Here is a 16,921-nt window from a genome sequence, read left to right on the forward strand (position 1 = left end):
ATGAATTTGATGCAAACCATACACAATTAGCATTGCTAGAAAGTCCCTAGAGAAAGTTACATCTTGTTAACTGAGTTGTAACTGGGTTTTTAATGAGAATCAAATCACAATTACTTCAAGGCCTTTTTGGCCTTGAAAAACTAATTTTGTTTGAGGAATAGAAATTTCTCCCTTTAGTACTAAAAATTACACAAAGTTTACGATTTTTAAACAATAAATAAAACCACTGCTTGGCACAATTGGGACATTATGTATGTCCCAATCTTTTAAAAAAGTAGACAAAAGGCAGGTAACTACAGGCCGGTTAGCTTAACTTCTGTAGGGAAAATGCTTGAATCTATCATCAAGGAAGAAATAGTGAGACATCTGGATATAAATTGTCCATTGGTAAAACTCAGCATGGGTTCATGAAGGGAAAGCCATGTTTGACTAATTTGATGGAATTCTTTAAGAACACTACATGTGCAGTGGACAATGGGGAACCCGTGGATGTGGTGTATTTGGACTTGCAGAACGTATTTGACAAGGTGCCGCACCAAAGATGGCTACATAAGATAAAAATGGACATAAAGCACAGTGCAGCAAAATGTTCTTCATATTCAACAGAAGTTCAAAACATTGCAGCATAATTAACTTGTGTGTAAACCTTCTGATTGATAACTTGCACAAGTGAAAAATAAAACAAGAAATGTACAAGCATTCTAGGCACTGTTAACTCTCAAAGTAAATAAAGCGTCTCACAAGTGACAAAGTGAAGAGGAGTCATAGGGACTCAAAATGTTCACTCTCTCCACAGATGCTGCTGGGCTTACTGAGTTTTTAGAGCATTTTCTGTTTTTATTTCAGATTTCCAGCATCCGATGTATTTTGCTTCTATATTATTGATAGTGTCTCAGCGATGGTAGCGCAGCTGAATGTGAAGTGGGCAATGGTTAGGTTCACTCTTGTTGGAGATGGTCATTGCCTGGCATTTGTGTGGCACAAATGTTACTTGCCACTAATCAGCCCAAGCCTGGATATTGTCCAGGTCATGCTGCATTTGGATATGGACTGCTTTGGTACACGAGTTGTGAATGGTGCTGAACATTGTGCCACCATCAACAAAAATCCCTACTTCTGATCTTGTGAAGGAAGGAAGGCCAATGATGAAGCAGATGAAGGTGGTTGGGTCTAGGATACCACACGGAGGAACATCAATGATCTCTCGCAGCTGAGAGGACTGATCTCCAACAACCAAAACCATCTTTCTATGTGTCAGATATGTCTCCAACCACCAGAGAGTTACCCTCCTGCCGATTCCCATTGACTCCAGTTTTGCTAGGGCTCCTTGGTGTCACACTGTCAAATACTACATTGACATCAATTAGGGATCAAACAAATGTAAGACTGAAGGTTACGGGGACAAACATTACAGACTGTAATTTTGTCAGATCATACTTGGTTGTTCGTTTGCCATTACAGTTTAGTCTAAAGTTATACCATGAATCCCAACATCTTTCAGGACATAATCCCATCAAAAAAAAATTCAAAAAGAAGTTTTAAACTTTGCGGTAAAATGTCATTAATATTCTTCTAATACATTGAAAAATCTGATGATAATATCTTGTTCTGAAATGATACAGATACACTAACAGGTTAATGCAAAGATTTACAATGGATTATCCAGAAGCAAAATTATACATTGGAGCAAATGGAAGATACACAATAATGTAAATAGTCACTCCTTTTGTGTGTTAGAGACCAAAGCAATTGTGCAGTTAACATATCAGCCTGACAGCCTGGAGGTAATAGTGCTGGCTTCATTACAAATGGCTGTGAGTTTTAGCTCCGGGGGTTGACCCATACTCAAAATTTGTTAACAACAATAGTGGTGAAAATCTCACATCACAAGTGCTTGTCTCCTGTTGCGTAATCATGGAGTAATGTCAACAGTATTGGTGGCCTTGAATGTTTTACATTCCTGACTGAAGATGATAAAGGAAGTGTATAGCAAGTGGGTGGTGAGCAGAATTAGGCACAGTATATATGGTCTGATAAACTGCAATAGTTCAAGACTACAGATATATGAATGAAGCTTTGAAGAGTAGAAAGTATACCACGCCAACATCCATTTCATACTTGCTTACATAAAAAAAACTAACTGCTAAGGGATCATTTCGATACCAAAAGCTAAATTTCACTCATCTTTCAAACATTTTAACGGCAAGGTCAAATTATTTCTTCCGTAACCAAAAATCTGATCCCGTAAAATGCTTGGCAAAATGTTAAAAGCTGACAGTATGAAATTGCCTTCGAGGTTAAAGTAATTGTACTTTGATTTTATGCATATTGCCGTGGTCAGATAAAGACAGTTACTTCAGTCATTTCCCAATGTCTTCAGGGAAGGAGAGTGAGAAAACTGGACTTGGCGGTTGTTCATGTCGGTTAAATAAAAAGACTTTTAAAAAATAGTACACTGCTCAGAACAAAACCTCAGTTCTTAAAATGGATGCTTGACATGTGTACCTTCCCTCCATCATGTCTTGTGATTGGATATTGAAGACATTTAAATCCAATTTATACAAACTGCTTAAATTCAAGGGTAACTTGAATACTTTGATAGAAAGCGGAGGTTAAGCCTGATGTACCACTGAAACAGGTAATAAAAGGAAAACCACAGAGTTAAATGTCCAAATGAAAAATTAAAATGACAGCGTTTATGGCAAACAATTTGCATGAGATGGCAGCTGTGGTACACAAAATTCTTACGCTATTTCTGGATCTTCGATTATCAGGCATCTGTTATTCATCAGAATAAAAATGATATTTAGACACTTTGCGGGAAATGTTTTGAATTCATTCATCTTCCCTACGTTTTTCCTTTAAAAGTACATAAATTTTTTTATCCAAACACATTCTGCCTGCGAGAATGGGGAATTTGGCGCTCAGCCAAAGCTCCATTCACTGCAGGAGGACCAGAGAATCCCAGCAGCGGACAGGTCGGAGAATTCCGGCCACTACTTTTACAGAAAAATAAAATCCCTCAAGTTTCAAGTGGACAGCAATTTTTGTTTTTGCAGTGTAGCTCGTGGAACACAATTATTTCCACAGAAGTACTTGTAGCAACATTGCTGCTGCAGTATTTCTGTGGACATTCGATGCAAGCAATATAGCTTCTCAGGGCACATTTTCCTTCAGAATTTACAATTCAAATTGATTAAAACGGATTCTAGTAAAACAAACACATACTTTAAACAAAAACGTGTTAGAATCTTGGTTCTGGCAAACCAATGACAATAAAGACCAAGTTAATGTTTAGCAGGTAAAATATTAAAATACTTATTGAGAGGCAGTCTGCAAGACAAAATGTAACACCATTGTGGGAAATCTGCGCATTATTATTTCAGAAAGTTATATACTTCTTGTCTGGTTTTTAAAGTTTTTACTTCATGCATTTCAAGGCTGAAGAATAATCTATTACTGTAAAATTATTATTGATACTTCAGCATCATGATCACTGCATTCCTTATTAATAGCATACATTTTACTGAAGGGAAAGCTATGTGTGGTCCTACACTTCCTGTCCTTCCTCTCAGATTATTTCAGATTGTGACTTTATCCTTTCCGCCCTCGCTTTTTTACACCCTCACTGGTTAGCCATGCAGTTTGCAGCTGTGATTATCATTTAAAACCTCCAATATGTTAACTTTTTGCAGCTAACTTCGAGAAAGGACACTGCAGCTTTGTTGAACTGCTCATCAGATTAACAAATTAGTGACATTGCCACTTTTCAGGAGTTATCACTGGTTGCACCTATAACAAGATAAAATGCCATTCTTAACTTACACTCTTCTGGAGTTTAAAGCAGAGCAACATTTAGATAACTGAATTTTAAATCAATATTGAAAGCGGTCAACAGATTGAACCCAAATTTATAAATACATCATTTCCTCAATATCAGTGAATTGTTGAAGTTGTCATTTGGTGGCACAGTGCCAGAGACCCGGGTTCAATCCCCGGCTTGGGTCACTGTCTGTGTGGAGTCTGCACGTTCTCCATGTAGCTATGTGGGTTTCCTCCAGGTGCTCCGGTTTCCTCCCACAGTCCGAAAGACATACTGGTTAGAGGCATTGGCTGTGCTAAATTCTTGCTCAGAGTTCCCAAACAGGCACTGGAGTGTGGTGCCTCAAGGATTTTCACAGTAACCTCATTGCAATGTTAATGTAAGCCTATTCGTGACACTAATAAATAAACTTTAACCAAAGCTTTACAATAATGTTATAATTTATGGCTTAACATTCATTCAACAGCCTCATTAGAATTTGCTGTCAGAAACAGCACACATCATTAATAAAACTAAGCTAACTATAACAATTTAGGATTAGATAAATATAGGCATTTACACCACTGACAATGCCCAGGACTCAACACTGCCAATTCCAGAGGACTGAAGCTATTTGTGTTAGCTAATTAGTAAAATAAATACAAGAATGTCTTTGAGGAACTTCTCCAGACAAGATGATCTCGACAAATAGATGGAGAGCTATGATGGCCAAAACTGCAATGAAATTGTTTCTTCAAGATAGAATGCCAAGATGTGCATTTATTTTGGTTACATACTTGGGATTAAAAAATAAATCAGGAACACCCAATTCAAGTGAGAGATTATTGTTGAAAGTGACTTGAGTTGGGAGCTTAAACTACCATTACAGAATAAAACTTTGGCTCGGCTATCTGGGCTGCAGCTTAAACATGAAAAGACTGCTCTTATACACTGCACCACTCCATCCTGGACTTTATAGAAAGTCAATAACATTTAGGTAAAAGGGTGAAAGAAGTCTGTGGTCATTTGTTACTGGAATAACCCACGTACCTGTGCAAGCTTCATCATCATGTGTGCAAAGATATGGAGAAAACCGACAACAGCATCCCACAATCTGCTGTGAGCCAGGCTCTGCTGGTTACCAGTACACGGTCCCTACAAACAAGAGTTTGATATAATGTAACTTGCATCAAGTCCCAGGTGACACAGACTAATGGAGTTCTTGGTATTTTGGTAAAGATAATTATAAGAGACTAAGTCGGCTAGAATTGTATTCATTGGAGTTTGGAAGAGTGAGAGGGGGTCTCATAGAAACTTATAAAATTCTATCATTTTAGACAGGGTAGATTCGGAAAGAATGTTCCCAATGGTGGGGGGAGTTCAGAACTTGGGATCATAGCCTAAGGATATGAGGTAAATCTTTTAGGACTGAGGTGAGGAGAAATTTCTTCACCCAGAGGGTAGTGAATGTATGGAATTTATCACCTCAGAAAGTAGTTCAGACTAAAACGCTCTGTGATTTCACTAAGAAATTAAGGTATAGTTCTTGGGATTAAGGGATATGGGGGAGGGGGGAATCAAGATATTGAATTTGATAATCAGTCATGATCATAAGAATGGCAGAGCAGGTTCGAAGGGCCGAAAGGCCTACTCCTGCTTCTAGTTTCTATGTAACCTATAAATGTTATTCTGTGCATGAGATAGAGAAAGTGTGGCTTTATTGGATCAGGGTGGCAGCATGGTGGCACAGTGGTTAGCATTGCTGCCTCATATCACCAAGGACCAGGGTTCGATTCCCAGCTTGGGTAATCGTATGTGCGGAGTCTGCACGTTCTCCCTGTGTCTGCGTGGGTTTCCTCCCACAATCCAAAAGATCGGTGCTGGTTAGGTGCATTGGCTAAATTCTTCCTCAGTGTATCTGAACAGGCACTGGGGTATGGCGACTCGGGGATTTTTACAGTAACTTCATTGTCAATATAAGCCTACTTATGACACTAATAAATAAACTTTAACAGAGAAAGTTCAAGTTTCACATCCAATAAGAGATTTTAATGGTGGCCGATTCTTTGTTACCTGAATATATTCAGTCAGACTGTTAAACACTTGTTTAGCCACTGCCATGGCTTTGGAGAAGTTCCTTTTCCCCGGTTCATCAACAACATCTTTCCCAGAGTAGTACCAATAGAAATCACTGATAGATTCCTAGACCAGACAGAGACAATAGGGAAGAGTTTATCAGTTCACAAATCTAAATTATTCTCCCTTCTTTATGAATGGAAGGCAGATTTTTCTGAAAAAGAACTGTAAATGCAAAAAGGGCAATATCTTTATTGTAGATTCAAAATTAAAACTATAAGCTATTTCCCTTTTGAGTTTATTTTTGCAATGTGCACACACGCATTGTTGCAGCGATATGTAGATACGCACATTGCACCAGATTTGAAATATGAAACATTTAGCAGACTGATACTGAATGGACTATTGTGCAGTTTCCTCATTACAATCGTCATCCAAATACAAGCACCTTGAATTTCAAAAAGCTAAAAAATAAGTTCCTACCTGCAGACGGAGCAGGTAGTCGACGGTGCAGATAATGATGTTGATAGTTGTTGTGTTACCTGTTTGAGTTCGAAGGTAATTTTGGAAATCTGAAATTGAAATGCATTTTCAGTGTTGGTGTAGCCCTTCCATAACAGCAACATTTCTTTTATCATCCTCACAAATGCAAGCAGCTATGAATTTTGTTTCAGTACACTGACAGTAACATTTACCCCTTTCTAGTTAACGCATTACAAGTAATATGTGCAGAAGTAGTTTACATTGCCACCAGAGGAACTAAAATATGGGACAGAATTTTAAGGGCGGCGAGCGATGAGTGATTATGATGTTGATAGGCTCGGGGGTGGGATGGATGCGGGGCTGGGGAGCACAGTGGGAGAGAGAAAGAGAGAGATAGAAAGGAAGAAATTAGTATTCCGGACCCTCCCCTTTCAGCCTGAGTCAGGGAAAAGTGCAAATAACACTTTCCCGCCCTACTTGCACCCGTCAGTCTAAAAATTGAGGCTGGGTAGGATCAAGGGTGGGTTTTGCGCTCGAGGCCCTTTTCTCTTGGTACCCAATTCAGGAGCAATGTTAACTGGCCTGAGGTAAATGAGACCAGAGAGCTAATGTCAACTGGACCTCCCACGGAGGCTCTTTCATCAGCAGCCTGCTAAAATTCCTCTGACTCACTCAGACATTTCTCAACTCCAATCCCCACCCCCCCACCCCTCTTCCCCTGAAGTCCTACAACTCAAACCAGTCATCTACAGTCTCTTCATCCACAACAAATTTATTATATTGTATTTCATGCTGCACAGCTGAACCCTGGGCAAAACGTGGCATGTCTTAGCAAGTGCCACGTTTAAAACTTATTGCAGGCAGGGGAATTTATCTTTAAATAATTAAATACAGGTTTATATGGCAAGGAGGAGTTCTTGTGGTGTAGTGAGGTTAGCATCCCTGCCTCTGAGCGAGAAGCTCCAAGTTCGAGTCATGCTCCAGTACTTGATGGCCAAGAAAAGTGCATTCATAACGCGGTCAAATAGGTTTGAGTGTACCAACTTGCAAATCCTTCTAAACATTCCAGTGGCTGGTGGTAAGAGTGGGAGAGACTCCTGATCAGCCATATTTGATGTGGAGTAGCGCCTCTCATGTTATAAGTCCCCTGGTGACAGACTAGTGACCTGTTCTGGGAATAATTTATTTACTATGGAGACAGACGGAAGTGCCTTGGTGCACCATTTGGTGTGGGAAGAGCATTGGAATGGAAATTACATGCAAGGAAGAAATGCTTAGTTTTTTGTATGTAAAATTATTTTCTCAAAGAATGGAGACGCTTATGACGCAGAAACACAAATATTGCATACCATTATTGTGCCCTTCACAGAGCAACTGGAGGAATCTGAAAAGATCTTGAGTGAATTCATCATCTGACATCACCTTCTCACCTACATAGAAAGATAAATTATTATCCTGCAACAGAAACATAATCTTGAAAAATACACAGAAGAAATTAACACCTTTTAAGTAGGCTATTGTTAGAGGCGATTGTTAGTAATGAAAGTGTGCACTGAATTATAACTGCTTCAGTATCAACCCTTAGAAATGTATGTTGTGGCTGCATTGTTGAAGTGTGAGCTAAAAAAAGAACCAACCTATCTACAGTACTTCTGAAAATCATGTGCACCATTTTATCCAACCCACAAACTCTCATTACAGAGGAGGAAGTGATGGCCTCGTGGTATTATCACTAAACTATTAAATCAGAAACTCAGCTAATGTTCTAGGGACCCGGGTTTGAACTCCCCCATGACAGATGAATTCAACTTTTAAAAACATCTGGAATTAAGAATCTACTGGTGACCATGAAACCACGGTCAAAAAAATCCATCAGATTCACTAATGTCCCTTTAGGGAAGGAAGGAAATCTGCTGTCCTGACCTGGTCTAGCCTACATTTGGAATTGAGTGTAATTTTTATGGTCATTCCAGGTTCACATTCAGACATGAGTCCTCGTCCTTCTTTGATTCATTGAATGCTGTCAATAATGGACCTGGCATCAGTGCAAACCAATTTTGGAGCAGGGACCTCAACCAGGCCATAGGGCTTTTATTGTATATGCAAAGGGACCAATATATGTATGGGTCTCACACATGGATCCATCCATTATCCAATCTACTTTCTGCCTGCTGATTGAATAACGCAAAATCCTATAGCATCTGACAAAGGGGAGCCGATGGCCTAATGGTGTTATTGCTAGACTTTTAATCCAGAAACTCAGCTCATGTTGTGGGGACCTGGGTTCGAATCCCACCTGGCAGTTGGTGGAACTTGAATTCAATAAAAAATATCTGGAATTAACAATCTCCTGATGACCATGAAACCATTGTTGAAAAAACCCATCTTGTTCTCTAATGTTCTTTAGGGAAGGAAATCTGCTGTTCTTACCTGGTCTGGCCTACATGTGACTCTAAAGCCACAGCAATGTGGCTGACTCTGAACTGCTCCCAAAATGGCTAGCAAGCTACTCAGTACAAGGGCAACTAGGGATGGGCAATAAATGCTGGCTAGCCAGTAACATCCATGGCTGACAAATGAATAAAAAAGAAACAGGAGCTAAGCACCCTGATTTCTAGGTATTCGAATTTGATTCCTGGCTGAATTTGTTGATCTCAACACAAGTGGAAGCACGACACTTAGCCTCAGTGACCGCCTCAGGTTTCAGCCGGTTGACAGCTATTCATTGATTACCCATGGCATTGCGAGAATGCACACATAAATATTGGATAGTGGAGACTCCAGACTTGATTAAGATATTACCAATGATGTTACCCATGATCCAGCGTAGGCAACTGGGCAGACTGGCTGCAAACATCAGGAGAACGAGCCTGACTCATAACCTTCAGAAGAAAATGGTGGGGGAAATAAGCAGCAGTTTAAAATCGAATCAACTTTTATTGATGAGTTACACTCCTGTAATTTACAGTCTAACTTTCCTGGTCAGCTCCCAACCTAAATTTCAGGTGGTGAATTAACCTGGGTGTTGGCAGCCTGTCTGCTTCCTGCTTTGTTGCACCAGTTTGTGGGACTGATGGGTCACTGTGGTTGAGAAGTAGATCATACACACAGCCCATTGGTGCATGCACACTTTTCCTGCTTCACCAATCACATTAGCTTGCCATTGACAAATACTTGCTCTGTCTGATTAGAATCGTCACCATCTAGACATGTAGGTCAGCTATTAAGGCAAAGAACCAGAAAACACACAGCAGGGACTGTTCTCATCAAAAGTAAATAGTGGGGTAAGGTTCACAAATATAAGTTTGAGAGACTTTTGGGGATGGGGCAAGTATATGTAAGTCAAAATCTCCACCACAAATCTGTGCACTTGTTATCTGACACAACTATTCAGATGTTAACAGTATTCAGCCTCAACAACAACAACAACTAGTGAATTAGTAATTTGTTTAGAAACAAATTAGGACTAAATTGTAGATATATACATTTATGTCTTGAACTACGTGGGGCAATTAAAATCTTAAACTTTAGATGTTCATAAATGATGTGCTTTTCACTTATAGGATCCCTATAGTGCCAATCGGTCCATCGAGTCTACACTGACAACAATCCCACCCAGGCCCTTTCCCCACAACCCCATGTATCTACCCTGCTAATCCCGTTACACTAAGGGGCAATTTAGCATGACCAGTCAACCTAACCTGCACATCTTTGGACTGTGGGAGGAAACTGGAGCACCCAGAGGAAACCCATGCAGACATGGGGAGAATGTGCAAACTCCACACAGTCACCCAAGGCCGAAATTGAACCTGGGCCTCTGGTGCTGTGAGGCAGCAGTGCTAACCACTGTGCCACCATGCCGCCTTAATGGTTCCCATTTACTGTCGTGATTTATGAGGTCATATAGCTGGTGATATGTCCTTGACTCCCTCACAATGCATTGATTTCAAAATCTACAAAACCCTCAGTCACTTCACTCCATGTCACCTCCACCAGTTCTAGATCCAGCTTACAAATTCCTCTCTACTCACCTGCTTATCTTTCGCTCCTCCATGACTGGTGATAGTCTTTAGCAGCGATGAGCTCAGGAATTTTCCCTGAACAAATATCTCTGGCCACATCTCTCCACCCTGAAGGAAATCTGAAAACCTCTCCTGTTGATCACTGCCTGCAGCTGACTTCTCCCAATGCAGCAACTTCCAGACCCACAAACACTACTAGCTAGAAGGACAAAAGCAGCAGATACCTGGGACCAACACGATCTGGGGATTCCCCTCCAAGTCACTCATCATCCTGACTAGAAAACATATTGGCCGTTCCTCCACTGTCACAGGGGCAGTGTCCCTAGCAGCACCGTGGGTGTACCTACACATCAGGGACTGCAGTAGTTCAAGGCGGCAGCTCACTACCACCTTCTCAAGGACAACTATGGATGGGCAATAAATGCTGGTCTAGCCAGTGATGCCCACATCTCGTGAATGAACTTAAAAGGTTACTTTTTCTAACCCTTAATAATTTCCTGTGACAAGTTGCGATTAGACATGAAGAAGAAACAGTACTCTGCTGATGATGAAATTATACGATAAACACTGACTGTTTGACTGGCTCTGTTGCTGTTCTTTGCACATTAGTAACATTGACAATGTTAAGAAAATCACTTCAATAAGAAAATGCGAAAAGAAAATTTGGGCAAAATTTTCAAATTTTGTTAAACAAACAATTTTTCCAGTTCATAGAAGTAAAAATAATGGATTGCTCACTTAAAGCTTAATGGCCGTCATATAACCCACATACAAAAGATAACACAAGCCATCGGGAAATTAGAAGAGCATTCTTCTTTTCACCAGATGGACCAAAATCATTACACACTTCCTTCCTCACCAAACAGGAATGCACACTCCACAACCACCCCAGCTTTTCTGACAGGAGGTGTTTAATACAAGCTTTGCAAGTCAAACTACTCAAATCTTATTTTCCTGAAGACAAAATGACCTAATTAAAATGGTAGAAAAATATTTTTATCATTATTTTATTGTAAACGAAATGCAATATACACCATGGAGTGGCCACTGCTTAAATCTGCACTGCTGGTATTACAGAGCTGCCAGCCTAAGGTGCAGCTTCCTCCACGGGTCAGGGTGGAAGCTTTGCCCTGAGTCAATAAACTTTGTGCCAAGTGTAACATGGCTGTGGGCAGGTTCCTGATTGACTCTTCACTTTGGTGGTGGGGGCCGGGGGGGCGCGACGGCGATGTCGGGGTACAAGGTCCCCTATAAAATCCAGCCCTGCTTCTGAAGAGTGCATAACAGAAAGCCTGTAGAGAGTTCCAATGGTGATAGGGATGGGATGAGTGTGGTTCTTTAATGTGGAACAATGATTACCATATTATCCAAGATGCCTTTATCTTTACTTCAGTTCATATACTCCAACTTCCTCTAAAGTAACATCTCACCAGAAGGAAGGCAGAACAATACGCCCTGTCCCAAACCACATATGAAGAGTGTCTGCTCGATGTGTGTTACACCACTGGATCACTCAACAGACATACATAAAAATAAACAATGGTTGGCCCATCATTGTAGCTGACATAGCAAAGTGTCCTCTGCTAATACTGGGGAGATCAGCCTGTTAATTAATCTGGAAAGATCAATGGATTCAGTCAATCATTGCATCTGGAAGAGAGTTGTTTCTCTAAAAGGTCAGTTTATTTCCATCCCCTTAATTGAAAGATTCTAACTACATATTAAAGCTGGAACAAGTCATGTGTTTCATCCAGCACTTCAAGCAATCTGTCAACAGTAACCACACAAACACTCCTGACACTAGAAACCTTTTATTTTGAAGGGAGTAGAATGATAATTTAAGAACATAAGAACATAAGAAATAGGAGCAGGAGTAGGCCATCTAGCCCTTCGAGCCTGCCCCGCCATTCAATAAGATCATGGCTGATCTGTCGTGGCTCAGTTCCACATTCCCGCCCTCTCCCCATAACCCTTAATCCCTTCTCTTATCAAAAACCCATCAACCCGCGTCTTAAAGATTTGATTAGGGAGCTACACTCCCACTGAAGGCAAAAACCTATGGCCAATAGCTTTTCAAAGGCATTGTTTTATCATTATAGCAGAAGTTTTATTGGATATTCATTATGCGAACACACAGTCCCTTCCCAATTTCTGAGGTACTGGATGAAAAGAAGTGGTAACTTCCTTTTAAAGCAAGATCACAGAAATTTACGGAGTGGATGGAAGGTACCAATTGTCTTCCTGAGCTAGGTGATTCATAGATGAAAATACAGAACTCATCCATCTGGTTAGCTCTGTTAGTATAAGGATTTAAGGAAAATTAAGGACAAGGAAAGGCTAATTGGCCAGTCCTCTTGTACCCAAGATCATCCATTATACTATTCACACTATGTTCTTAAAGATCTACTGCCCTGCCTGTAAATCATTTTCAAACACACATTACTTTTTGAGCCCTTTGTCTGGTTAAACTTAATTTCATTAATTTAAATTAGGGGAGATGATGGCCTAATGGTTATATCACTAGACTATTAATCCAGAAACTCAGTTAATGTTCTGGGGGGACCTGGGTTTGAATCCCACTACAGCAGATGGTGGAATTTGAATTTAATTTGAAAAAATCTAGAATTAAAGATTCTACTAGTGACCATGAAAACATTGTCGATTGTCAGAACCATCTGGTTCATTAACGTCCTTTAGGGAAGGAAATCTGCTGTCCTTACCTGGTCTGGACTACATGTGACTCTAGATCCACAGCAATGTGATTGACTCTCAACTGCCCTCGGGCAACCAGGGATGGGTAATAAATGCTGGCCCAGCCAGCAACACCCATATCACACGAATGTATAAAAAACCACACCGTCCTATTCTGGGTTATCTATATTATTTAACGTTTTTGAGTACGATTGACTCCTCGCCTTTAACTATCTTCATAAACTGTATAGTTTCAGCATCACCATCCCTTTCATAGAGTTATAGAGGTTTACAGCATGAAACAGGCCTTTGGGTCAACTTGTCCAAGACACCCTTTTTTTAGAAATCACTAACCTAATACCAATTGCTTGTGTTTGGCCCATATCCCCCTACACCCATCTTATCCATGTAACTGCCTAAACACTTTTTAAAAGACAAAATTGTACCCACTTCTACTACTATCTCTGGCAGCTTGCTCCAAACACTCAGCACCCTCTGTGAAAAAGTTGCCCCTCTGGATGCTTTTGTATCTCTCCCCTCTCACCTTAAACCTATGCCTTCTAGTTTTAGATTCCCCTACCTTTGGGGAAAGATACTGACTATCTAGCTGATCTGTACCTCTCATTATTTTATAAACCTCTATAAGATCACCCCTAAGCCTTTTACACGCCAGCCTCTCCTTATAGCTCAAACCATCAAGTCCCAGCAGCGACCTAATAAAGCTTTTCTGCACTCCGTCTATAATAGGGTGACCAGAACTGTACACAACATTCCAAATGCGGGCTTACCAATGTCTTGTACATCTTCAACAAGACACCCTGACTCCTATGTGGATTTACTTTACATTGGAGCTCCAGTACTAGCAAACAGTACCTTCCCCAGTTCTTGTATATGTATACCACGTGGTAGCAGCAAGAACTGAATACAGAAAAAAGTGCAATCCGTTCCATCTGATATAAAGACTTAATATATCAGAGTGTGCGCCAGATCTGGGATGTTCCACTGTTGCACTAGTTGAAAGTTAAAAAGCAACACCGAAACAGTGACCATTACTCCCTGGTCCCTAAATTTTCCTTGTAACAATTCAGTTCTATTCACTTTATCCTGAAAACAGCCAAAAAGTTTCAATTGAGCTCAATATTTTACATTTGAGTTGGTACACACTACCTGTAGACTCAATCTAACAAACAAATAGTTTCATCCACCAGCCCCCATCCTCTCAACCTCCTTGACCTCACAAAAATTATCCCAACTGGCTGGTTATAATTCACAGGAGTCTGCGACAGATCCCTTAGTGAGAAGGGTAGATATGCTAAGGAGCAATGGAATATCAATACTAGAACACAGGAGAAGGTGGTGGCATAGTGGTATTATCACCAGACTAGTAATCCAGAGACCCGGGGTAATGCTCTGGGGACCTGAGTTCGAATCCCACCACGGCAGGAATTGAAAGTCCATGAAACTGTAGTTAATTGTTGTAAAAACCTAACTGGTTCACTAACGTCACTTAGGGAAGGAAACTTATCTGTCCCGGCCTACGTGTGATTCCAGATCCACTGTGATATGGTTGATTCTTAAATGCCCTCAAGGATGGGCAATAAACACTGGCCCGGCCAGCGGCATCCACATCCCATAAACAAATAAAAATACTACCTGTAGACTCAAGAACATCTTGACCACCAATCTTCCACCAAGATTGGTGGAACGGCAAATTGCGCGGAGGGTGTGGAGAGTCTGCAGAAGGATCTAGATAGGCTGGGCGAATGGGCCAGGAAATGGCAAATGGAATTTAATGTTGGCAAATGCGAGGTGGTCCACTTTGGTAGGAATAATGGTAGGAAGGACTATTACTTACGGGGTGAAAAACTGCAGCAGGCAACGGTGCAGAGGGACCTCGGGGTCCTTGTGCATGAGTCGCAAAAACCCAGCTTGCAGGTGCAGCAGGTGGTCAGGAAGGCTAATGGGATGCTGGCCTTCATAGCGAGGGGGATTGAATGTAAAAGTAGGGAGGTCTTGCTGCAGCTGTATAGGGCATTGGTGAGGCCACAGCTGGAGTACTGTGTGCAGTTTTGGTCGCCGTACTTACGCAAGGATATTTTGGTCTTGGAGGGAGTGCAGAGGAGGTTTACAAGGCTGATACCGGAGTTGAGGGGGTTGAGCTATGAGGAGAGGCTGAATAAACTAGGCTTGTACCCGTTAGAGTTTAGAAGAATGAGGGGAGATCTCATTGAGACGTATAAGATGATGAATGGGATGGATAGGATAGAGGTGGAGAGACTCTTCCCGCTCAGAAAGGACAGTAGGACTAGGGGGCACAGCCTCAAGATAAAGGAGGGGCGGTTTAGAACGGAGTTGAGGAGGAACTTCTTCACTCAGAGGGTGGTGAATCTCTGGAATTCTCTGCCCGTTGAGGTGGTGGAGGCTGCCTCGCTAAATATTTTTAAGACGTGGGTTGATGGGTTTTTGATAAGCGAGGGGATTAAGGATTATGGGGAGGGGGCGGGAATGTGGAACTGAGACACGACAGATCAGCCATGATCTCATTGAATGGCGGGGCAGGCTCGAAGGGCTGGATGGCCTACTCCTGCTCCTATTTCTTATGTTCTTATGAACATAAGAAATAGGGGTAGGAGTAGGCCATCTAGCCCTTTGAGCCTGCTCCACCATTCAATAAGATCATGGCTGATCTGAAGTGGATCAGTTCCACTTTCCCGCTTTCTCCCCATAACTCTTAATTCCCCTGTCTATCAAAAACCTATCTACCCGTGACATAAATATATTTAGCGAGGTAGCCTCCACCACTTCAACGGGCAGAGAATTCCAGAGATTCACACCCTTTGAGTGAAGAAGTTCCTCCTCAACTCTGATCTAAACTGTCCCCCCCTTATCTTGAAGCTGTGCCCTCTAGTCCTGCTATCCTTTCTAAGTGGGAAGAATCTCTCTTATGTTATGTTCTTATGAATGGCAGAGTAGACTCGAGGGACTGAATGGCTTCCTCCTGTTCCTATTTCTTATGGTCTTGTACCTAACTCAAAATAATCCACAAATAGCCAAGTCTTCAAAAACCATGATCACAATCTACCTGTGGCCTTTCCAATGCAGCAAAGTCCACCTGTACGCTGCAAATGCACACAATAAAGTTACCTGCAATTGCCGAGATTGGAAAATAACAATGCAGTCAATCCTCAAATAGCTTTAACCCTGAACAATTCCACCCTCTTTCTCACTTCCTTGCCCTCTTCTTTATATACCAGCTCTTGACAAATGAACGTCTTACCTATTTGACTCAATAGTCTAAACAGCAAATAGTTACATCCACAAGCCCCTCTCAACCTCTTAATTTCACACCTTGCAATTGTCCGAATTCCCAGCAGGCAGTGACAGATTCCTGAGTGGGAAGAGTAGATGTGCGGATGAAGAGTACGTCAATGCTGGAGAACGGGAGAATCACGCTGACAACTTTTGTGACAAGTGTTATTTGGCGGGGAAAGATAAATCAGTAAAATCATTGGGAGCCATGTGGGATTGCTGCCAAGGAACTTTAACTTTGACAGGACCCGAGGCGGACAGACAATGCCCATTTAACGGCGGTCAACATTTTGCCAATAGCACGTGATCCACACATCCCACGTGAGGAGGCTACCATTAATTGGAGGTGGCCTTCCAGCAGCAGGCAAAGGGATATGGTTTTATAAAGCAAAGAAGGGATGGTGGGCAGTAAGGCATCTCCCTTCGGCCTTAGTAATTTCCCTGGAACGTCTTCTCCTCAAGCACTTGGTCCTGCATTAATTTTTAAAAACATTTTTTGCCCACCATTTGACTCAGCTGTCAGCCCTTTTGGTAAATT

The 16,921-nt window shown here is 41.3% G+C and overlaps 1 protein-coding gene across 11 annotated transcripts in view; it reads right to left on the reverse strand.

Annotated features, from left to right (window-relative positions):
- The window catches only part of LOC145337795 (ryanodine receptor 1-like), a 448,949-nt gene that overhangs the window by 56,421 nt on the left and 375,607 nt on the right, over nucleotides 1-16,921 (reverse strand). For all 11 annotated transcript variants that reach the window (XM_080182647.1, XM_080182646.1, XM_080182643.1 and 8 more), the window contains 4 exons: nucleotides 7,711-7,791; nucleotides 6,362-6,450; nucleotides 5,876-6,004; nucleotides 4,853-4,957 (listed from right to left, as the gene is read on the reverse strand). In XM_080182647.1, the coding sequence (XP_080038773.1) occupies nucleotides 4,853-4,957; nucleotides 5,876-6,004; nucleotides 6,362-6,450; nucleotides 7,711-7,791 (404 nt within the window). The remainder of the gene's footprint in view (nucleotides 1-4,852; nucleotides 4,958-5,875; nucleotides 6,005-6,361; nucleotides 6,451-7,710; nucleotides 7,792-16,921) is intronic.

Source organism: Carcharhinus amblyrhynchos, unplaced genomic scaffold, assembly GCF_965287045.1.
Source record: "Carcharhinus amblyrhynchos unplaced genomic scaffold, sCarAmb.v2.hapA scaffold_75, whole genome shotgun sequence".
Lineage (NCBI taxonomy): Eukaryota > Metazoa > Chordata > Chondrichthyes > Carcharhiniformes > Carcharhinidae > Carcharhinus > Carcharhinus amblyrhynchos.